At 41.3% G+C, this 24,966-nt stretch overlaps 1 protein-coding gene across 1 annotated transcript in view; it reads left to right on the top strand.

Annotated features, from left to right (window-relative positions):
* CRYBG2 (crystallin beta-gamma domain containing 2) overlaps positions 1 to 24,966 on the top strand; it is a 1,696,066-nt gene that overhangs the window by 1,170,456 nt on the left and 500,644 nt on the right. Inside the window, exon 5 of the mRNA XM_044084069.1 lies at positions 14,048 to 14,095. Coding sequence (XP_043940004.1) covers positions 14,048 to 14,095 — 48 coding nt within the window. The remainder of the gene's footprint in view (positions 1 to 14,047; positions 14,096 to 24,966) is intronic.

Genomic DNA, 24,966 nt, shown 5'->3' with positions numbered 1-24,966 from the left:
GGCTCATCTCATCACAAAAGGATTCTCATCCAGAAAAAAAGAGGTCATTGTTCCCCTCTACTCATCACTCATTAGACCCATTATAGAGTACAACGCCCCTTTGGTATGTACCTCACAAGACATCTGCAACAACTGGAAAGACCACAGAAATACCTCACAAAGAGGATTACTGGCCTCAAACATATGCCCTATGCAGACCGTCTCAAAAAACTACAGCTTTACTCCATCGCATATCGCCTACTCAGGGGCAATCTCTGCCTAACATACAGAGCTATGTCAAACCCAGAGCTGTTGGACATGCTCCACTTAAAGAAATCCCAATCCCTATGAGCTACACACTCTAGGGACCTTACCCTTGTCACCACAATAAACAGAACATGCTGGAGGGATAGATTCCTGCCCCAGAGACTTCCCATACTCTGGAACAGACTACCTATCTATGTCAAACAGAGCTCCTCATTAGCACTCTTCAAGAAAAATCTTGATGATTGGATGGGAAATGGAACATTCACCCCAGGGATCACTTCTGTGGCTCTGCTCGACAGGGGCACAAGAAAATAATTTTCGGGTGGCGAAAGCCAGGGTACATTTTTTGGCTAGGCTTGTATGGGCCCTAGGGCCGATAGCCTAGTACCTACCTATGAACCTAAGAGTATTACCAAGGATAGGATAGTTTTAGCTGTTGTAGACATATTACTTAGTAAATGTGTACTGTTACTGCCAGGTAGGGCTAGGATGCAATAGTATCAGATAAAAAAGTTAAGAAAGGGTAGTAGAGAAGACAAATGTTACAGGTAGAGAAGTTTTCTGTGCATTTAAAGTGGACTACATGAAAAGAGACATAGAGGAGCTCTCTGATCACGTAGCCCAGGCCGGTATGACCCTGACCCTGAGTAGCATCCTGACCTCACCAAGAATGATATCACGGTATAGAGAAAATTATAATTTTCAACAATTGACTAAGCTTCCGGTGTCATTCAAAGGGGATCCAGTGTCTGTCAGCCTGGGATGACATGCTCAACAAGCTACGCTGATTCGCTAGAGATGGCTTGCACCTGTCACCCTTAGGCTTTCGAATACTGGCCAAGGCTCTTGCCACCCCCATAGTGCCTTTTCCAGGCAAGACTCAAAAGACAAACCCACCGTCGTAAATAGTAACAAAAAACTGAGGGTAATGCTACTGAATGCCAGAAGTCTAAACCTCAAAATGCACGCACTCGAGGCACTCCTCAGTATGGAGAAAATCAACATATATGTGCAGTAACAGAAACCTGGCTTAAGGCTCCAGAGAGCACCTCAGCACTACCAGGGTGCAACTCATACCATACATTTCGGCCACAAAACCCGGACCGAAATAAAAAAGGCAGGGGATATTCATCAAGGATACCCACACCTCCAGGTTAGTGGCACAGCACGATGCTTTAGAGATCATCCACATGCAACTAACAACGGGCAAAACTGCTATTCAAATTATAGCTTGCTACAAATCACCCACCATGTCCCAGGACCCTCACTCCGCATTCCTGGAAGCACTGGGAAACATAAAGGTCCTACCAAACACCCTGATATTGGGTGATTTCAATTACCCAATACCCAAACATTAACTGGGAGAACTACTCAAGTACAAACTCACTTGCCCAACATTTCCTAGAATTTATAAACTCAAACACCCTGGATCAACTGGTCAACACCCCCATCAGAGGTGACAACATATTGGACCTGGTCATCACCAACATGGGTGACCGATGTTCCACACTGGAGGTCAACCCCTCACTGGTTAGATCTGACCATAAAATAATCACTCTGGATATCCACATTCTATCACCATCCCCGGTCAAAGAAACCACCGTGAAAAACTTTTCAAAAGCAAACTTCACGTAACTTAAGACCGAGGTGGGAAGTTTCAAAGCCCCCATGCTAAAAGATAACGCTGTCCAAGCTGCAAAATCCTTTACTAATGCACTCTATGGGCACCTACAAGAATGCATGGATTGTACTATCCCAAACAAAACCAAGACTCACTCCTCCAAGAAAAGGAAACTAGTCTGGTGGACCCCTGCCATAAACAAGCTATACAATAGAAGGAGGAAACTAGTACAGAAAAGAGTAAAATCCCAAGAAGGGAAGACATCCCTGATCAGTATCAGCAAGAAACTACGTTCCCTCATAAAATCATCCAAGGCTAGCTCCAAAAGAAAAATTGCCATGGTCTCCAAAGATAACCACAAGGCATTCTTTAGCTATGTCAAGAATCTAAGTGGCAATTCTCAGATCTGCTCAGAGTTAGTGCAGAATGGCAAAAAATACACTGAACCGACGGATATAGCCAACAACCTGGCAGACAGGTTCAATGCAAACTTCACCCCCTCTCACCCCCAAAAGGGCCCATAACTATACCAGAAGACTGTAGTACCCCTGAAATCACAGACACTCTGGTTAAAACAGCCCTCTCCAAAGCCAAAAATACATCATCAATGAGACCGAATGGTGTCCCAGCCTGCATCCTACATGAGCTCAAAGATGAACCAACCCCTCACCTAAATACACTGTTTAAACTCAGCCTCTCCACAGGCTACATGCCCACAGAGTAGTGCACAGCAACGGTTATTCCACTCCACAAAGGAGGAGCCACAACGGACCCTGGGAACTATTGCCCTATAAGCCTGACTAGCTTGGTCTGCAAAGCTATGGAGCGCATCATCATGGATCTCATTAACAAAGATATAGGAAACCTCCAAACACTGGACCCTACCCAGTTCAGCTTTAAGGGAAGAGCATGCCTCCTAAGCCTGGTGGACTTCTCTGAGACAGTTACCAAGGCTATAGATGAAGGAAAGGTGGTCCACACAGCCTACAGACCTCACAAAGGCCTTTGACACAATTCCCCACTCAGGTATTATAGACAAGCTCACCAGCCTGAACATAAACCCCTACGTCATGAGATGGGTTGCCAACTGGCTCACGGACAGAACTCACATGGTAAGAGTTGCGGGAGCTACGTCTGACTCTAAACCGGTAAGTGGCATTCCCCAGGGCTCAGTCCTAGGACCCCTCCTATTCTGCATATACTTCTCAGAAGTACAGGCAAGCACAGGAGGACTATGGCTGACCAAGTTCGCAGACGACTGCAAACTAGGGGCTATAATTGACTCTCCAGCTGACACAAACATCCTCCAAAAGGGTCTCACTGAAACAGATACCTGGTGTCAAAACCATGGCCTCAAGCTAAATGCCAAAAAGTGCATAATCATCCCCTTTGGAAAAAACTACGGAAGACGTAATAAGGGATCTGGGGACCCAAGTAGATAGTAACCTCTCCTTTGATAAACACATTGCCAAAGTGGTTAGAAAATCCTTCTATGTGGCCTACCTAATCACAAAAGGCTTTGCATCCAGATCGAAAGAGGTCATTGGGCCCCTCTACACATCACTCATCAGACTCATCATAGAGTACAATGCCCCATTTGGGATGTACCTTACAAGACACCTGCAACAACTGGAAAGACCACAGAAGTACCTCACCAAGAGGATCACTGGCCTCAAGCAGATGCCCTATGCAGCTCGACTGAAGAAACTCCAGCTGTATTCAGTTGCATACCGCCTACTCAGAGGTGATCTCTGCCTGATGTACAAGGCCATATGCAACCCAGAATTGATGGACATGCTCCACCTAAAGAAAATCATATCCCCTTGAGCAACACGCTCCAGGGATCTAAAGCTCACTACAACAATAAATAGGACGTGCTGGAGGGATAGATTCCTGTCCCAAAGACTTTCTATTCTCTGGAACAAGATTCCAATCTACATTAGGCAGAGCTCCTTGCTAACCCTCTTCAAGAGAAACCTTGACAAGTGGATGGGAAACGAAGTTTACTCCAGGGATCACTTCAATGGCTCTGCTGGACAGAGGCACAGGGAACTAATCTAAGGGGGTGGCAAAAGCCAACACATTCTGGCTAGGCTTATAAATGCCTTTGGGCAGATAGCCTAGTACCTACCTATGAACCTATATTGTAAGCTTCACAACTTATAGATGGATAGTTGAAATGTCTAAGAAGAATAGTGTCAGGTGCACTGGAGAAGGACAATAGTTCTATATCTTTTTTTAGGTAAACTTTTTGGGCTGTGTTTGTCATAGTGGGTGTTCTGTAATTGACTAAGATATGAAAAAAGATCATACGGACTGCAATTCAGATGTGAAGGAGCACAAATATATGGTCTTGCTTTATAAGTATTGAAGAGATTGGATTTTTTTTTTCAGTATCATTTTTGGCCAGGTGCCTCTCAATGACCAAGCCTACAAAAAGAAGTTACGCTCTTACCATAATGTCACATCTGTGTTGTCGATCTTCATTCATTCTTGACCAATGATGGTAAAGAAGAAAATACCAAAAAGTAATAACAGGGAAAAACAGCAGTCAAGAATGATGACAACATCAGATGGAGCCATTATCTAGAAAACCATAAGGATGCTTCTTGCTCCCACAGGTATTCTGGCAATAAAAGCATTTTTTTTTCATGTATGAATCTGGCATTCATGCCAATATCATCAAGATCCAACACCAAACTTCTTGGCAAGCTTCCACTCTTCAGTGTGTCCCTGTCCTTAGAGTCATGGTACTATTCAAGCCAGAATTACCATCCCTCCATGCAGGATGGACATGCCCATCTTTCCTATCTCCACTCTCAAGTACTCGAGACACCATTCAAACTTAAGTCACCTCCGCTATATTGAGGGCTTTATCACTTTATGCCCCAGGAACAGACTGTAAAGTAATGGAAAGTGATGGAATTTCATAGGAGTGTGGACATGCCACACTCATTTCCAGAGGTGGGCCTACACTAGTGGTAGTCAATGAATCTTGGTAGTCATTGGATCCTGGTAGGGGAGGTGTGTTATCATTGCATTGGAACCACTTTTCTGTGATTATGAAGATATCCGTATTTTCTAAGGTCATGAAGGCTTTTTAAGGAGTACAGTTTCTTATTTAAGTTGCCAACTAGTTTGGTAGATGGAGGAGACTGACATTACCTAAACCAAAAGGCTCTACAAGGCTGGAGAAAGTTTTGTCTGAAAACTGAAAAATCCCTGAAAACAGAGATGCAAACAGTCCTTGACATAAAAGATTCAACCAGCAATCATCTCTTTGCAGGCTGACATGTAATTATCCCACTTCCATGGAATGACTTCAATGACTAATCCACCTGATGAAGTCAATTAAAATTTGTATATATTGCAGCATCATTTCTTAAGATGGTAGGATGCTGTTTGTCACTAATTTCATACCAGCCTTTGGCACATATTTGGAGAACTTCAGCATGTCTCTCTTCATATGATCCATTGATGCGCATCTTAAGCCATTCACTCTATGTGCACAGAAACCAACTCATATAAGTACATGGGGTGAATAGACTTGAGTGCTGTTGTAACCTCTTGAATACTGGCACATGAGTGGTAACTCACGATCAACCTTCATTGCTCTTCCAGGTGAGAGGTGCATCTGCATATGTTACTGTGCAGTCATCTATGAGGACTAAGGTGGCATGATGTGTAGTGGCATACACTGGTAGCCCTGAGGGCTTTGGTCTGTAAATTGAGTGACCCCTTCATTTTGTGTTAACATAAAGTGGTGTTATATGCATGGCTGGGAATGTGTGATGCTGAAATGTTTGCTAGCCTACCATGAATTTTGGTGGCATTGTTGGTTAAGGGAAAGATTTTTAATACTTCAGTACTGAAAGTTTTTTTTTTTTTTTTTTTGCTGAGGGGCCAGGTGCACAGTGGTGAGCTGATTGCTGTACTAATAAGGTATTACAAACGTATAGCAAGTTTAGGTAGTACTAGCAAGGTATGACAACTGTGATTAGCTGCAAAGAGCAATGAGACACATGAGCAAACTGACCCAATGCCGCAACAGGAGCAATGAATGGGCTAGTAAAATGGTTTGAACAAACTGACCTGATGTCGCAACAGAAGCAATGAATGGGCTAGCAAAATGGTTTGAACAAACTGACCCGATGCCGCAACAGGAGCAATGAATGGGCTAGCAAAATGGTTTGAATGCTACAACAGCAGAGTGCACAACTGTTGTGAGATGAATCAGCAAGCTGGTTCAAATGCCACTATAGTACAAAATATGCCACTATGGCATAATATATTCTACTATAGAACAGTATACAAATGGTGCGAAGCAAAATAGTAAACTGGCTTGGCTATCATAACAGTAAGAGTACATATGTTCACCATAAACACACTGTGTTTACGTGTTTGCATTGAGATTAACAAATAATATTATTACTTCTTTGCCTAGCTCTAAAAGAGTGTATTTATGTTTTATTGCTCAGGTGATAATTGATTTATGAAGCATTGCTCTGCCTCCTGCCCTTTTGTGGATTGTATTATATTTATTTTTGCTTGGAAATGTTTGAATTGATTTTTATATTCGAATACAATTTCAGTTACTTTTCTCCTCAGGCAGATAGCAAATGCTGGAGGTCTGATGGGAGAGAGAAAGGTAATTGGGAACATTTTTTGTGGAGGGAGTGCAACAAGTTGGCAGTTTTTTAATAATTCCCTACAGAATACTTAGAAATGTTAGGGGAGCAAATGGTCGTAATTAAGGAAATGATTCTTCTGAGCTAGGATGTTGGTTCTTAATTGCCCTGGCACAGAAAGGCTGTATAAAGCCTAATGCTATTGACTGTAGAAAAGCAATTACTACAAATTGGAAATTACAATGTAAACCATCCATAAGTGAAGTACTGAGTATTATAAAGGAGATAAAAGAACTGAAAGCGGAATAGTTAGGAAAGGAAAGGAGCAATTTTCTTAGAAGTGAATGGAATTATTGGGGCAATACATGCAGAACAGTGTACAGGAAAAGGAGTGAAATTTAAAGAAAGGTAGGAGTTAGCAATTTATGTAAAATTGCAGTTAATGATAATTGGAAAATTGTATACTGAGTGAAAATAATAATGTAACTCTTTGTATAGTTTGTTGTCTTTTCTATTACTATATATAATGTGACTGAGTCACTTTTTTAATGTCATGTTCAATAAAGATGTTTAAAAAATGTTGTAGTCAAAAGGTACAAATTCATTACTGACTATTTAGGTATGGACCATGCCTCTGAGGGGAATAGCCTGTCTGGATTAATGTGTTGGGTGCTTCTTCTTCTATTGTTTTGTGATATGGATATTAACCATACATATGTTTTATTTGGTATAGTTATTGCTGGACTGAGCTAAGTCCAAGGATTCGTTTGCTGGTAATTTACTGATGTGGACTATGAATAATGTGTGCATCACTACATGACTGTGAATGTCAGGCCTTTGAAGCCCTGGCAGTGGCCACACGTTGAGTAGAGGAGTTAGAGCTATGATGATAATACAGGAGTACATGGACCAGATGTAGTCAGTTCTTTAAAGGAATGATGAAATATTATCACTTGGATCAGTATGCTGGGGTAAAGCTTACACATACGAGAGATGTGGGTTGAATAATGCATACAATGTTTTGATGTAGAGGCTGCATTACAAGGGGGATGATAGGATTAGGTGCTTTATAGCATAAATAGGTCCATAGGTGTTTACTAGGCTAATGACCACAAGGGCCTTTTTAAGTTTAGCCATGCATCCCAAATCTCTGACAAGTTCTGATACCCTTGATAAGTGTAAGCAAGGGCTTGAAGGGTGAAACATTTACAAGCAGGAAGATGAATCATTTACCAGCTACCTGTGTCCATTAGAGACATAGGTGCCAAACCAGGGATGAACTTCCTGTCCACTATCCAACTGTCCAAGTTACACTTGAATTATGTTAGGGAGGAACTCTGTTGCACATGGATGGGGAGCCTCTTCCACAGAATGGGTAGTCTCTGGGATAAATACCTGTCTCTCCAGCATGTTCTATATATATATATATATATATATATATATATATATATATATATATATATATATATATATATATAGGTTCATAGGTTCATACTAGGCTATCTGCCCTAGGGCATTTATAAACCTAGCCAGAGTGTGTGTGGCTTTCACCACCCCTTAGGATGAGAATACTATACCCATTAGTTTGCTGTGCCTCTGTCCAGCAGTGATACAGAGATGATTCCCGGGGTAAACCTACGATCTCCCATCCACTCGTCAAGATTTCTCTTGAACAGAGTCAGTGAGGGGCTCTGCCTCACATGGACTGGGATTCTGTTCCATAGTGTAGGGAGTCTCTGGGTGATGAATCTGTCTCTCCAGCACGTCCTATTTATATCCGTGTTGAGGTTTAAGTCTCTTGCTCTCGTGGCTCTGGTGGATGTGGATTTTTTGAGGTGGAGCATGTCCATTAATTCCGGGTTGGACATGGCCTTGTATGTCAGGCACAGATCACCTCTGAGCAGACGGTATGCGACTGAATAGAGCTGGAGTTTCTTCAGTCGGGCATCGTATGACATATGTTTGAGCCCCTTTATCCTTTTGGTGAGGAACTTTTGGGGTCTTTCCAACTGCTGCAGGTGTCGGGTAAGGTACATTCCGAATGGGGCGTTGTACCCAATCATTGGTCTGATAAGTGAAGAGTACAGGGGTACAATGACCTCTCCTGATCTGGATGTGAATCCCTTCATGATCAGGTGGGCAATGTAGAAGGTCTTCCTAACCACTTTGGCAATGTGAGTGTCAAAAGAGAGGTTACTGTCAACTTGGGTCCCCAGGTCCCTGATAACTTCTTCCGTGTTTAATGGATTACCACCTATGTGGTAATTAGGGGTTACCTTGTTTTTCCCAAAGGGTATGACTATACATTTTTGGCATTTAGCTTAAGGCCATGGCTCTGGCACCAGTTATCCATTTCTATGAGACCTTTCTGGAGGATGTCTGTGTCTGATGGAGTGTCAATTATGGTGCCCAGTTTGCAGTCATCTGCAAATTTTGTCAGCCACAATCCCCTATGTTTGCCTGCACTTCAGAAAAATAAATGCCGAACAAGAGGGGCCCAGGACTGAGCCCTGTGGGACACCGCTCGTGACCGGCTTAGAGTCTGACATGGCACCAGCAACTCTAACCCTGTGTGTTCTGTCCTTGAGCCAGTTTGCAACCCATCTTGTGACATATGGGTTTACATCTAAGCTGGTGAGCTTTTCTATGATGCCCGAGTGGGGTATTGTGTCGAATGCTTTTGCTAGGTCAAGGTAGGCTGTGTGAACTGCCTTACCCTCATCAATGGCCTTAGTGACTGTTTGAAAAAGTCGACCAAGTTCAAGAGGCAGGATCTGCCCTTGACAAAGCCAAATTGGGTAGGATCCAGTGTCTGTAGGTCCCCAATGTCTTTATTTATGAGTTCCATTATGATCCTCTCCATAGCTTTGCAGACAAGGCTCGTCAAGCTTATGGGGCGGTAATTTCAGGGTCCGTAGAAGCACTGCCTTTGTGGAGTGGGACCACAGTTGCCGTCGCCATTCTTTGGGTGCGTATCCTGTAGTAAGGCTAAGATTAAACAGCAGCCTTATGTGTGGGTTTAGTTCCTCATTGAGTTCGTGTAGCACACAGCCGGGGACACCGTCCGGTCCCATTGATGCTGTGTTTTTTGCTTTAGAGAGAGCAGCTCTCACCTGGGCATCTGAGATGTTTGGGAGGCTAGACTCTGGTGGGATAGATATTTCTCCTTTTGGGGGGGAGGGAGGGGAGAAATTTGCACTGAACCTGTCTGCCAGTATGTTGGCAATGTCTGTGGGTTCAGTGATTTTTTTATCATTTTGGACTAATTCTGAGCATATCTGGGAGTTATATATATATATATATATATATATATATATATATATATATATATCATAGGCAAGGTTTAAGTCTTTAGTATGGGTTATTCTGGTGCTGTTTATTTTGCGGATATGCAGAAGGTCCATCAGAGTGGGGTTCTACAATGCCTTGCATGCCAGGCATAGATCTCCCTTCAACCGCCTGTAGGAGACACAATACAGGGATAGGGCCTTGAGGCAGTCTACGTGGAATATCTTACCTATGCCCTGTATTCTTTTAGTGAGGAACCTCAGTGGACAATCCAGTTGCTGGGTATGCCTAGTTAGGTATATACCAAATGAGCCATTATACTCAATGATAGGTCTGATGAATGTCAAATACAGTGGAGCAATGACTTCCTTGGACCTAGATGCCATAACTTTTTTATAAGTTGCACAACATAGAATGATTTCCTCACTACCGTAGACATGTGATGGTCAAAGGCTAGATTACTGTCTGTGTTTCCCCAAATCCCTGACTACTGGGTCAGCTCTTAGGGATATGTTGTCAATAAGATAGTTATCAGGAGTGGATGACTTTCCAAAGGACACTAGTATGCATTTCTTGCTATTTAGTTTTAGTCCATTGCTCTGACACCAGTTGTTTGTTTGTGTCAACCCTTCCAGAAGAACATTTGTGTTGGTGGGTGATTCAATGACAGTTCCTAATTTGCAGTCATCAGCAAACTGACATTGACCTTCACTTCAAAGACATAAGTGCCACACATGAGCAGCCCCAAGACCAATCCCTTAGGTACTTCACTAGTGACTGGGTTCTTTATAGAGGTGAACTCCCCAATTCTAACATCCCGGGTCCTGTCGGTGAGCCAGCTGGCTATCCACTGGGTGACATAAAGGTTTGCACCTAACCTGTTAAGTTAGTCAACAATCCCAGAGTGGGGTATTGTGTCAAATGCCTTGGCCAAGTCAAGATAGTGAGTGCAAACCATTCTACACTCATCCATTGCTTTTGTGACCTTCTCAAAGAAGTCCACCAGACTGAGTAGGCATGACTTCCCCTTGATGAAACAAATTGGGTAGGGTCCAGTGTCTGGAAGTTTCCTATGTCATTACTGATCATTTCCCTGATAATTCTTTCCATGGCTTTACATATGAGACTTGCGAGTCTTATGGGTCTGTAGTTTCCAGGGTCTCTAGATGGTCCACCTTTGGGCAGAGGGATGACTGTTGCTGTTCTCCATTCATGAGGCAGAAAGCCTGTTTGGAGGTTATAGTTAAATAGCAATTCCAGGTGGCCTGATAGGTCATGTTTTATGCTATTTAGAAGGCATCTTCGGATATTGTCTGGACGTTTGATGCAGTATTCTTGGCCTTAGAGAAAAACATTAAGGACCTGTTCCCTAGTGGGAGCAGAGGAGTTATATTTGATGGCATTTTCTGAGGGAAGGTTGAGGGAGAAAGAGGGGTAAAATTGGTCCTGAATTTTCAGCCTGTAGATTTGCTATATCTTCTGACTCAGTATAGGTGGTTCCATTTACAATGAGCTCTGCACACAACTGTGTATTGATTATGAAGTTATGCATATAGTAGTTAAAGAATGCCTTTTGGTGGTCCCTTGCCTGGGAGGCCAAATTTACATTGGATTTGGCTTTGGCAGACTTTATTTGTCCTCTGAGTTCTTTGTTTAGTTTGAGAGCACCTTTATCCTGCTGGGTGCTCCACCTCCTAATTTTTGTCATGATTTTCTTCCTTTTGTTATACAGCTTATTGATGTTGTGATTCCACCATGGTGGCTTGTTTTTTAACTTAGTTCTGTTTACCTGGTGGGTACAGCTGCATCTGTGCAGCTATTAACATGCTTGTGTAACATTTCTGTGAACAGTTCTGCATAGGCAGCACTGTTCTCTGTGTTTTTGGTGACTTGAAATTTTGACATATTATTACTTAATAGTAAGAAGTTAGCCTTAGAGTAGTTCCTGAATATTCCAAGATTATCTGGAGTCCCAGGTTTTATTTTTACTTCAAAATAGACCATTTTGTGGTCTAGCCTTACCAAAGAAGACATTACACTAGGGAGTCACCAGCACTCTCCCATATTATCGAGGATCAGATCCATTACGGTTACACCCCTGGTTGGTGCACTGGCAATCTGGTCCAGGGACTTTGTGTTTACAAAATCCAGAAACCTCTGTTCCTGTACATTTGGTGTCATATATGATTCCCAGAGTAATTAAACTCACCCATGAATATGGTATTGCATTGGGTATTGAGGGTTTCCAATAAGTTTAAATACATGGTATGGGCTTCCTGGGTCATAGAGGGGGACCTATAGCTTGCAAGGAAGTGGGATTAGATTTTGCCTATGGTGATTTGAACATAGATCAGCTCAAGTGCATTGTCCTGTTTGACCAGCCTTGAGGTATATTTATTTTTGATGTATATCGAGACACCTCCACCTTTAGTCCCTGCCTGTGAAGTAGCTGCCCTAAATGTGTGGAAGGCATTATACCTTTATGCTGTCATTCTGTTCTCAGCTTTAAAACATGTCTCAGTGACCGCACAGATATCAGCAGTATCTAGTGTAAACAACACTTCTAGGGAGTGGAACTTTTTGTTTAGACTCCTAGCACTGAACAGTAACACCTTTAGATTTTCTTGCTTTCAGTTTGCTATGTTGGAAGTACTTTCAGACTGACATTGCCTAAAAAAGGCTCTATTGGGGAGGACAATGTTTTAGGTAGTATTCGAAAGCCTAGATGGGAGAGGTGCAGTCCATCCCTGGTAAATCATTGTGGTCTGTTGACCATCTCCTTCCATGCTGACAAGTATTGTACCCCTTTAGAATGACACCAGAAACTAAGCCATTGTGTACATAGATGTGAATAATTCTGATGGCTATGAATTTATATACAGAACTGTACAGAACTGCTGGTTGTTGACTAATATGAGTGTGATTAAGGAGCCCATGGGCCATACTTACAGCTGAGTAAAGTAAAACAAAAAACATGGTCAGAGAAAAACACACTGGTAAGCTTTAATTTTCAGCATCTTGCACCTCTAGATGCATTAGACTTATTCTTGCAGGACCAGAGGGCTCTTCAGAGCCATTTGCAAAAAAATACCAGCAATGGGTACAGTATTAAGTACAGGTAATAAAGAACCAGCGAACCATTACTCATTAGGCCTACAAAGTCAGAGTGTAGTTACCTAAAGTTCATTTTTATAAATTCTTAGACAATGAACATTCATTTATATTATAACTATCTGCTTATTCCAGTTCAAGATCATGGGAGATGAAACCCGTTTAACTCTCAGTGGGCAGAAGGTATTGAAAGCAATTCTGCAGGGACTGCCATTCCATCACGGTAACACAGTCAGTCACACATTGTATGCTGACTTTCAGGCAATTTGGAATATTGTCAGTTTGCTTGTGGCATGTCTTTGGGGTGTGGGACAAAAGTGAAGCACCAAACACAACCCTATGGGGACAACAAGGGCATGTCGATTCCACACAGAAGGCACCTCTAACTCATAAATGAAAAGGACATCCAAGCATTCCATTCATCCAGCCACCCCTCTATCCATCCATGCATCCATCCACCCCTCCATCCATCCATCCATCCACAGCCCCTTTTTCCCATTTTTGTACATGGTATTGGAGTGTCATTTCAACAGTGACAATCACCTAGAGCTAAGGTTTATACCACCGGGTGGCTAGCCCTGCCATGGCTAAAGACCCAAGCATTGTGAGGCAGTAATCCTAACTGCTGCATCATTGGACTGCCCACAATAAATATTTACATGATCTTTGATGCTGTTTACAGAAGCTTTGGTTAAATTTTAAAACATGGTACTGTCTTCATTGTGAGCACTACATCCTGTGAGCATTAAAAATTATGTAAAGTATTTTTTATAATTTAAGAGGAGATCATAATTCTGATACAGCTGTCAGCCTTGCATATGTAACCCGTTTTCTGTCACTCTAGCCATTCTTAATTAGCATGCATGTTCCTTCTGCATGACTTAGTATAGAAAAGAGAAGCAGGATCGCAGTGCTGAATGTAGCAACAGAATAAGCACAGTGCTGGTATTGTTGGTTTCTGCTATAGTGTGGTTGGGCTAATTGGGGTATGTGTGGAAAAGTTAATTGTGGTCCATTCTGTACTGCATTGAGCCTATTATGTCTACTTCTGCTTTTATTATACAGAAATCTACAAGAAATGTAAAGCATTGAGGACATTTGGAAGAAAACACTTCAATAATTAAGCACATTATTTTTGTTTATTATTTTATAGGAAAGTATAACAAAGGAGCATGGACAAATCAAACCAAGGCCTGGCAAGGTAAAAAATGTACAATGACATAATATATGCTAAAAAAGTATGCTTACAGCTTCTCTAATTATGAAATCATATGTGCATGTGTTTAATTTGTGAAGGAAATATAATCTGGGAATCTGGGAAATTGTCTCTACTTCATAGCTTTCATTTCCAACTATGTATTTCTGTATCATTCACAGATATCAGATTTCATTTAAAGTAAGGATATGTTCCAGATTGATTTTATTAAGGTTATAAAGAGGGTTGGCGTAATATAAACAATATATTATAAACAAAAGTGCGACTGTGGAATGTTAATTGAGCTTTCTATTTATTAATGTGGTCAGTGCAAAATAATACTGTTGAGTTTTGCAACTTAGCTGAGCTAGTTCCATATTTTGCAAAGACTTTTCAGAAAGCAACTTTCTTATACGGAAGAAACATCCTAATTCCTTCAGAAACTGTAGACATTTTGAGGGAATTTGTTCAAGTCAACACAGGTTTTCTTACTGTCACAACTATTTCACTCTAGATGGATGAGTTGTCATCACTTAATCAGACTCAGTAGCAAACATCTGCTCCAATTTCCTAACTACATTTTTTCCAGTTTCCCGAACCTCCTTTTATTACAAAACCTATACAGTTACTCCTTCCAGAAGATCTGTAATTTTCACATTCCTTTTACATAGAACTTAGACAACTTCTTTCATTTGAATGTTCAGTGCAGATTATGTTCATCCAATTTCTAAAGGCATGTAATGTTTGCATTATCTATGGCTATGTCCCAGATAAGGAGCAGGGACAAAGCCAGGAGGCAGAGACAATGCCTTTTAATAATGGTTTGAAAAGCTGGAGGTGTGAGATAGACCTGATTGATATAGGAATTGTCTTCCAAGTTCCAGCTGCATTATTGGAATAGAGACTGACCTCCTGCAGCCCTTTGTGGTTTGCAGATGGTAAGTAGTTATTTATTTATTTATTTTAATTTGTTGACCGGGAGTGTCCGACTGGACGTGGGTCCATTTTCAGCAGAGGCCTGGGGAGAAAAGCTCCACAGTAAAATAAACAGACAGTAGTTACATTGGATTACATAGTGATTAACAATTTAACATAGAAATTACTTACAACATATTTACAGATGAAGAACATAGTACATCAGTAGACAACTATCTGTGAAGTACATAACAGGCATTAACAAATGTAACAATGATAAGTTCCTGCTGTATAATAAGTACTAGGCTTATGAGCATCTGAGCTTGCTATCATCAAGGTAGTTAGTGGAGGTGAAAGAAAGGCAGTAGTTGGATGGGGTTGATGATATTAGAGTGGGAGTTGCAAGGGCATAGCCAGCATGTTTTTAGGTGTGCTTTTAATAAAGTTTTGAAGTTGGTGCATGATGGTACAGAGGTAATTGTGGGTGGGAGTGAGTTCCATAATTTGGCTATGGCGCAAGAGAATAGTGCTTCACCAGCAGAGTTATTGGCTTTAGTGATCTGCAAGTGATTTTTGTTGCTGGATCTTAGTGGTCTGGTGGTGCGATAGGGTTGGAGTAGATTCTGGAGGGATGGGACATTTAGTGGATGGTTTACTAGTTTGTGGGCGAGTGAGAGTTGATACCACTGAAGGAGGCGAGGGAGTTCAAGCCAGCCCAGTTCAGCAAGTGAGAGACAGTGGTGACTACAGTAGGATGCCCCTGTGGCGAATTTTGCGATTTTGTTGTAGCAGGTTTCTCACTTGTTTAGATCACATTGCCTTAGGTTGGTATATACTGGAGAGGCATAAAGTAAAAAAAAAAAAAAAAAAAAAGTTAAAGGCATAAAAGTTGTTTAGCAATTGGCAGAAGGGGGTCGTTTCATAAATGTAATTGGAGTAAGGGGCTAATTGTTGGGCAAGCAAATAGTGTATAGACAATTTTGAGGATTAAGATGAGCTGGGTATAAGATAGGTGGTGAGGAAGTTTGAGCCAGTTATATCTTTTTAGTGCTAAACAGTGGTGAGTCCGGTAAGGCTTTTTTGCAAGAAAATTTGGTAACTTTGTTTTAGCATTGTTCAAGTTTAAAACTAAGTGAGGTTTGTAGATTGGTCATGGTAGGGGCTTCATACAGGAGTTAGGGTAAGATGTAAGTGGTTTGCTGCAGTTACCTTGGTAAAGTCTGTGTGGAATTGTTTTACTCTATGAAGGGTAGCTAGCTTTTAATAGGTTTCTTGATACTGTTGTGGATATGTAAACCATATTTAAGATAGTCATGCAAAGTAGTTTTGTATGTAAAGTAACTTCAATCTGTAATTATTTAAGGAATAAAATTTAAAAGTATTTTTCCATAGAAATGGGATTTAGGAAAAAAGAAAAATTATTTAGTTATTTAGAGGGATTTACTAGCAGGTGATTATCCTATAGCTAACTTTTAAACAGAGTTAAAGACTTCAGTAATTCTCTGAAGGTATATGAGGTTATCTGAAGTGCATATTAGGGTAGAATCATCAGCATATTGTATGAGGGAAGCTTGTGAGAGGATTAATGTAGATTGTTAGTGTATATATTGAAGAGTAGAGGGCCAAGAATGGAGCTCTATGGCATGCCAGTATTGACAGTAAAGAAGCAAGAAAACATGGAATACCATTTAACAGACTGGTATCTATCAGTTAAGCAGTTAGTAGTGTGGGATAGCCCTAAAGAAGACTCCTGACAGTGACTGATATTCTCACTCCAACAGTTTAATCAATAAAAAAGGGTCTGTTGCATGGATATGAACTTTACTACTGTCTCCGTTACTGGCTTAGTGGATATGGGCATCCTGAGGCAATGTATAAATTGCCTCATGTTTACTGACAACCAGTTAATTCTCAAACTGATATGGTACGTGAGAGATGTATTTACACAATGTCACCGGAGGCAAAGCGCTCACATAAAAGTACTCCTAATGTCAATAATTTTGTCAGTAGTACACATACTGCACCTATCACGCAAAATTCAAAGCAGACATATAGACCAACATATACTGAGGCACTTGCATATAACCTTCCTAAACCACAAAGTCCTCCAAGGCAAAGTACACATAAGAAATACCCTCACCAGCCCCAAACACTCTTTCAAAACAACACCCACATTGACACAGAGAGCTGCATCTCATAGAGCCTGTACCTCTAAGCCCATAAGGCAAGTCAACACATAATCCAACATTTTAGTAATTGGAGACTCCATTATGAGACACACTGATGTCCCTCTCATCAAGCTGAGTAAGGAGAAAGTTACAGTCAGTTGCTTATCAGGAGCTAGGATCCACCACATTACACATGCACTCAAGACATTGGACCACAATTACCAATATGACTCAGTCATATTCCATGTGGGAGTAAATGACCTAGTTCAAGGCTTGTCAAACAGGACAATACACTTGATCTGCTCCATGTTCAAATCACCATAGGTAAAATCCAGTACCACTTCCTTACAAGCTCTAGGTCTCACTGTATGACCCAGGAAACCCATACCATGTATTTAAACTTATTAGAAACACTAACCATCCAATCCAATACCATATACATGGATGACTTTAATTACTCAATTATTAACCGAGAATCCTATACGACATCAAACATACATGCACACAGATTCTTGGATTTTGTAAACACAAAACTCCCAGGACCAAATAGTCAGTACACCAACCAGGGGTGCAACCATACTGGATGTAGTCCTCACTAGTATAGGAGAGTGCTGCAAACCCCCTACTGCAATGCCTTCCCTGGAAAGGACAGACCACAAATTGGCCTCCTTTGAAGTAAAAATAAAACCTGGACCACCTAGCTCAAATAAAGTCTACCAAAGCCAAATCTGAGGTAAGTTTTGCCTCCCAGGCCAAGGACAACCAGAAAGCATTCTTTAGCTATGTCCGCAACCTCAAAGGCAATACACAGTTGCATGCAGAGCTCATTGTAGATGGAACCACCAGTACTGAGCCAGAAGATATATCAAACCTCTGGGTTGATAAATTCAGCTCCACCTTTTCTCCTCTCTCTCCCCCTCAACCTTTTCTTGGGAATTATCATCAATAGTAACTCCCCCCACTATCACAAAGGAACATGTCCTTAATGCTCTGTCTAAGACTAAGAACACAGCATCAATGGGCCCATAAAATATCCCAGGATGTCTTCTAAATAGCATAAAACATGACTTATCAGGGCCTCTGGAATTACTATTTAACTGCAGCCTCCAAACAGGCTTTGTGCCTCATGATTAGAGAAAGGCAACAGTCACCCCTCTGCACAAAGTGGGCCATCTACAGACCCATAAGTCTTACTAGTCTTGTATGTAAAGCCATGGAAAGAATTATCAAGGAGATGATCAATAGAGATATAGCAAACCTCCAGACACTGGACCCAACTCAGTTTGGTTTTGTCAAGGGCAGATCATGCCTATTCAACTTGGTGGACTTCTTTGAGAAGGTCACCAAAGTAATGGATGAGACCAAAATCTTTCATACTTCCATCCTTGACGTGGCCATGGCGTTTGACACAATACCCCACTCATGCATTGTTGACAAACTCAAGAGGTTAGGTACAACCCCGTATGTCACCCGGTGGATAGTCAGCTGGCTCAGAGACAGGACACAGGAAGTTAGAACTGGGGAGTCCACCTCTACAAAGAGGCCAATCACAAATGGAATCCCTCAGGAATCAGTCCTTGGACTGCTCCTTTTTGGCGTTTACTTCTCAGAAGTCAAGGCCAATGTCAGTGGTCTGTGGCTGACTAAAGTTGTAGATTATTGCAAATTAGGAGCTGTCATTGACTCTCACACTGACACAAATGTTCTCTAGGAGGGGCTGACACAGACAAATAACTGGTGTCAGAGCCATGTACTAAAACTTAATGCCAAAAAATGCATAATAGTATCCTTTGGGAAGTTATCCATCCCTTCCCATCCATGTGAAGCAGAGCTCCTTCCTAACCCAATTCAAGTGCAACTTGGACAATTGGATGGGAAACCAGAAATTCATTCCTGGTTTGGAACCTATGTCTCTAATGCAAGTAAGTAATGTAAATGGTTCATCTTCCAGGCTCACGCTTACACTTATGAAGGGTATCAGAAATTGTCAGAGATTTGGGATGCATGGCTAGGTTTAAAAAGGCCCTTGTGGTCATTAGCATAGTAAACACCTATGAACCTACAAGACAGTTGACAGAAGAGGTTTTGGTGAGAGCCTAGATCAAAAGCTTTAAAGAGATCAAGGAATAAGAAGCAGTGAGTTTTCCTCTGTCTCTGGTTTTGTTAATTGTAGTTATGAAGGTTAAAAATTCATGGGAGTACTATGGGCATGTCTTGAACAAAGCTGTATGGAGGGCAGGAGCTTTTCATAAAGGATACGTTCAAGTAATTGTTTGTGAATGCACTTCTCCAGAAGTTTTGACAAAGGAGATAATACAGAAATAACTCTGAAACTGGTGATATCAGATGAGGTTCCTCCTTTATGAAGAGGGATGATAAATATTTTTTTCCAAAGAGAAAGAAAATATGATTCCTTGATGGATCTAGTAATTAGGATAGATACAGGATAGGCTAAGGAACTGGCAGCTATCCTCAGGTAATCTGCTGAGAGATTATCTGCTGAAGGAAAACAGAGTTCATTTTAAGGAGTATTGATTTGATGTAGGATGTCTTGGGTTTTAGGGTGAAACAGAGGGTGTTTGCTGTCTGAGGAGAGGACAGGGCAGGATTGTTAGGTGGGACATCTTTAGTAAGGTTTAACAAAGGTTTAAGTAAGGTAAGTAGATTAACAGAATTATTTTACATTAGCTGTAGATGATTTCTGTCTGTATTGGGAAGCTCCATCTCCTGGACATGACAATAGTAAAGTAGAAAGCAGTAGAGGAGTCCAAGGCTTGAATGTCAACAAAGAGATTATCTTGAGGTGTAATATGAACCTGGAGATGCTCAGGAGCTGGAAGCAAGAATATATTACATTGCAGACCCTACTTTATAAATGTCAGTTGATTAAAATCCAGCACCCTATAGACAAACTAAAGTTTATTTCCTTCATAAAAGATGAAAGAAGGAAATGGCAAAGCTGAAGAATCCTTCTTAGCCTGACTATGGCTGGTCTTGCATGTGTTCAGCATCAACAACCATTCATGGATGGCCTCTAAACCATTCTCAAGTGAAAACACAATTACAGTGTTATCCTTGAGAAAAGAGAGGTAAACCTGGATTTCATCCGTATATTAATTGTATACATGGTGGTCTAGACTCCCTTTGCGTGACATCCCCGAAAGGCAGGATAAACACTATAAAGACTATGGACCAAATACAGAGCCTTCTGTTTCTCCATAATCCAAAAAGTGAAAATCACAACAATTTTATCCAAAAGGTCTAAAGCAAACCTCACATTGCTGCAGAGAAAAGACATCATATTAAGTATGTTAAATGGTCAAAAAAGTGCAGTATTGACAGGGTCACGTAATGATACCCAAGTTATTATAGATGAAGTTCATACTGGAATACAATGTTCAACAGAGTGCCACTGGTATATATATTTCAATTATCTGGTCAGAGTAAAAAAAAAAAAGAATCCTTGCTACAGCCTGGATGGAGAAACACCCCCACAGGCCATTTGTTCTCAGGGGGAGAGCTTAGTAGATTAGAAGCTCACAATGGGTTTTCTTCAACGAGTGCCCAGTGAGGCCCATTTTTGACATCTACCCCTTTGCTATCACATGATTTACAATTGTCTACAGATAAAAAAGACTGAAATAGATTATGAAGTATAAAGTGGCAAAAAGCAATGAGAGTAACTGCGTTGTAAAAGTATCATCATCATCATCAGTTCCCTTTTTCTCATTTTCTACATGGGGTCAAGGTGTCAAGACAACTGTTGCCATCTCACTCTGTTAAATGCCACTCTCCTGTCCTGGTCAACAGACATGCCTGACTATCATATGTTTTCTTTCATACAATCCATCTCTTTGCTGGACAGCCTCCCTTTCTCTAGCCTTCTTCCTGTCTGTACCAAATCTTCTTCACCAGCTTGTCTTCCACTTTCCTGCACATGTGCCCAAACCACCATAGTCTGTTTTCTTTGACCTTCTCTGCAATTGCAGCTGCTTGGGCTTATGTTCAGATGTCTTCATTTCTTTATTTGCCTCACAGTGTGCATCCTACCACACATTTCAGGCAATTCATCTCCATCACCTCTTGCCTCCTCAACTGCAGTAACTTCACTGCGCAGGTTTCTGTGCCATACAGTAGTACTGGTCACACTACTATTTTGTACGCCTTCCTTTTCAGCTACGTTGGCATTCGTATGTCATGCACTATCTGTGACATTCTGTAGCAGTTGCTGCATCCACTTTTATTCTAGTTTTGACCTCTTATCTGTACTCAGTTTCATTCCATGTGCATTCAGTTTTGCATTCTATTCACCTATCATTTGCTGAAGTTCTTGCTCAGAGTCTGCCTGTAATGCCACTTCATTTGCATACAGCAGCTTTGTTAATCTGTCCCGTGACCTGTTTGCTAATGTATTCCTAAACTAGTATGAACAGCAGTGGGCTCAGAGGTGAATGCTGATGCAACCCCACCCCCACTTGCAACCCCTCTGTGAATCCAAACACTGTTTGTACATGCATCATTGGGTCACTGTACATAAACGGCAACAGTATTCAGACTCACTGACAGGTTCCTAGTAGGAGTAGGTAGGCATTAAGGTTCATCTCTGTGCTCACTGTTGTTCATATGGCTCTTCTGAAGAAAGGATACTTAAAAAACAGGCACATGATGTATGTAAAGGCAAAGGTGTCAACAAACAGCCAAGTATACACACATTACCAAAACGAGCTAACTAGTGAATTAGGCAAGGATTTTAAGAACTGCTCATACATTTCTGAAAGTTGATAGCTCACAGAATTCAGACAAAAACAGATCCTGATCCTACAAAACAGGTAAAAGCAGAGCATCCATTATAAACTGCAGCAAGCAAAGCACAATGAAAGCAAATTAGCTAGCTTTTGTTAGTTTGATTTGGTAAAAAGAATATCTAATGTTCTAAATAACAGAACAATGCTAATGAGCAGCACCTAGGTAGACAGTTAAATGTCAGTCTATCCAAAAATGATGTAATAACATCATATACATTTTATCAAAATTCGCTCATAAATGGGTCCCAATATTGACTCAACAAGTCTGTGGTGTGATGAGTAGGTGTAAAAATCCTACCTGCTGTGATAAAATATGTGATTAGCACGGTGTGGTCTCTAAGGCTACATCACTGCAAAAAAATTAACACGAGATTGATGATTAGCATAAGGGTTATATAATAAACATAAATGGCTATCTTGCATAATAGCCAGTATCTGCCTCACTCATACTTTATATTGTATAGCTGCATTTTAGAGTTACAATCAATGATTCCTCTGAATTTCAAAAACCTTGTACTGAAACCTCTGTCTTCATTCTTACCAAGAGTAACTGAAAATTGTCCAGAGTTACTTTACAGACTCTCTTTCACACACACACACACTCACACACACACACACACACACACACACACACACACACACACACACACACACACACACGCACACACACACACACACACACACACACACACACACACACACACACACACACACACACACACACACACAATAATACACTAAATATTTTATAGAAAGGAATGTAAATATGGCTTTCCATTTCATGTTAATGTTGTTAACATCCAGACTTGCATGAGAAAACCAAGAACAGAACTCAATGCTTACTCTTAAAATAACCCCACCCCTGTCTTTCCCCGGGATTCATGAAGCTCGACACAAGGACGGCGTTAGGCTTGCACCGACCATGCTGCGTAGAGATGGCGCAGTAGCGCCATATGCATATTAATAAGGTGCACTGCTGCCATATCCACGTGCATAGGAAACGTGCGTGCGTGCATGGGGTGTGTTCAAGTGCCGCAATGAGGCGTGGACATGGCTGTTTACGTGCAACTTAAAATGCTGAATAGTACAGCCTGCCTCCAATAGTAATCACACCTGTCAGTGTCCATGGATACTGAAACGTATGCAAAGCATGCAAGACAGTTTTGCGAAGACAAAAATAAGAAGCAAACACAAATGCATGTAGCTGAATATTGAGTCCCCATCCCTCGAACAAATGACATTTAAAACCCTGTGCCCATATTCTATTGTAGTGTCGATAGTTATACCAAGTGGAAGTGAAACACATCGTGTTAGCGTGCCGCCAATAGCTAAGTCTAGCCCAATGGTCAGGGTTACCACCTGTCCCACATTGTGAGGGACAGTCCACCTCTGGGCAGTTGTGTCCATACCAAAACCATTATAAATGTAAAATATCCTGCAATCGTAGGACATAATTATGTCCCACATCTTGTGTAATAGTCACATAAATACTTATTTCCATATGTAACATACCTACATGTTACAAGAAACAGAATAAGCAAGTAAACAAAACAGAAGCAGCTAAATTGCTACAACAGTAAGCTTACATTTAGGCATAAAACAAAAGTACTATCCGTTGTACTGACCGTGGGTATGTGTTGGCCTGTAAAATCTGATGTGTGTCCTGAATATATACCATCCTGGCCATATGAAAAGGTGGCAACCCTGCCAATACTCAGAGCATTCACCCAAAATCTGCCCATTTGCAGTCCAAGGCATCCTTGTCAGGAAGGGCCAAAGATGAACGGGTATTACACAGGTCTACCTACCATGTCATGAAAGATAAGTATTTGCGTGTACCTATGTGCATGATGTACAGCATGTGGAAGGTGAAAAATGCTAGGGTAGTCCTCACAACCATACAGGTACCAGAGATATGTCATGTATGCAATGTGTTCCCTTGACCATGCCATGGGCCATCAACCAGAGAACGGATGGATGGAGTGTGTGGAATATGGGTGTGGGGGGGACAGGTAATGTAATAATTCACCAAGGGGAGACTGTGTTGGATGCACAAAAGGGTGAACTGGAGGTGTATGAGGGAGCAGTGGGTGAATCAGAAAGAAACACAAAGAACAAACATACACATCCGCAATACAACCTGACAGGCCATACATATGAATATTAAAATGTGCAATACACATGTGCAGAAACCGTACCGGCACATACCCACATAATGGTCTGGACTGAACTGAGCCATCCAACGAAAACACACCTGGATGCATAATTGAATACCCATCATCCCCTCTACAGCACACAATCCCTCCATTCCTGAATGTCCACCAAATTCAGCCATACTCAGGCTGCTAGAGTGGCACAGCCATATCTGCACATAGTGACCACTACTCATATCTAGTAGGCATTCTCACCCTAGGCAGTATCAGGATTGCAAACTATGTATCCCTTGCATGTATAACCCTATCACATTTTCGTAAATCCAAAAATATCAAAGTTTATTGCCCTGTTCAATTTTTGGATATCCCTCATGGGATAAGTATCCTGTGTAAACATCAGACATGGTGTCACGACATGATGTCTAGTCCTGTAGACATTTGGACACAAGTTGTATGTGCAGTAGTGGATCACGAGACTGCTTAGCCTCCAGCCAGTCATGCAGAACCTACTACCCATGATTAAACACCTGACCATGATGCACGGCTCCCAACATGCATTATCGAGAATATATACTTTACACATTCGCATAGTGGCAGTTGGATATAGGGTGATTAAGGTGCTGACATAAGCAGGGTACCTCCTGTCCCACTTTGTGAGGGACAGTCCCTGTTTGGGTAGGTGTGTCCTGACCAAAAATAATACAACGGCAAATGTCCTGTGATTGTAGGAAATAATTATGTACCATATTTCATGTAACAGTTGCATACAATAGTTATTTCTGTATGTAAAATACATAAATCTTACAAGAAACAGAATAAGCAACTAAACTGCTACA

Source organism: Protopterus annectens, chromosome 1.part1 (genome assembly GCF_019279795.1).
Source record: "Protopterus annectens isolate FY-2018-M chromosome 1.part1, PAN1.0, whole genome shotgun sequence".
Taxonomy (NCBI): domain Eukaryota; kingdom Metazoa; phylum Chordata; order Ceratodontiformes; family Protopteridae; genus Protopterus; species Protopterus annectens.
Note: the sequence above shows the minus strand (reverse complement) of the source record. Positions and strands in the feature narration are given on the sequence as shown.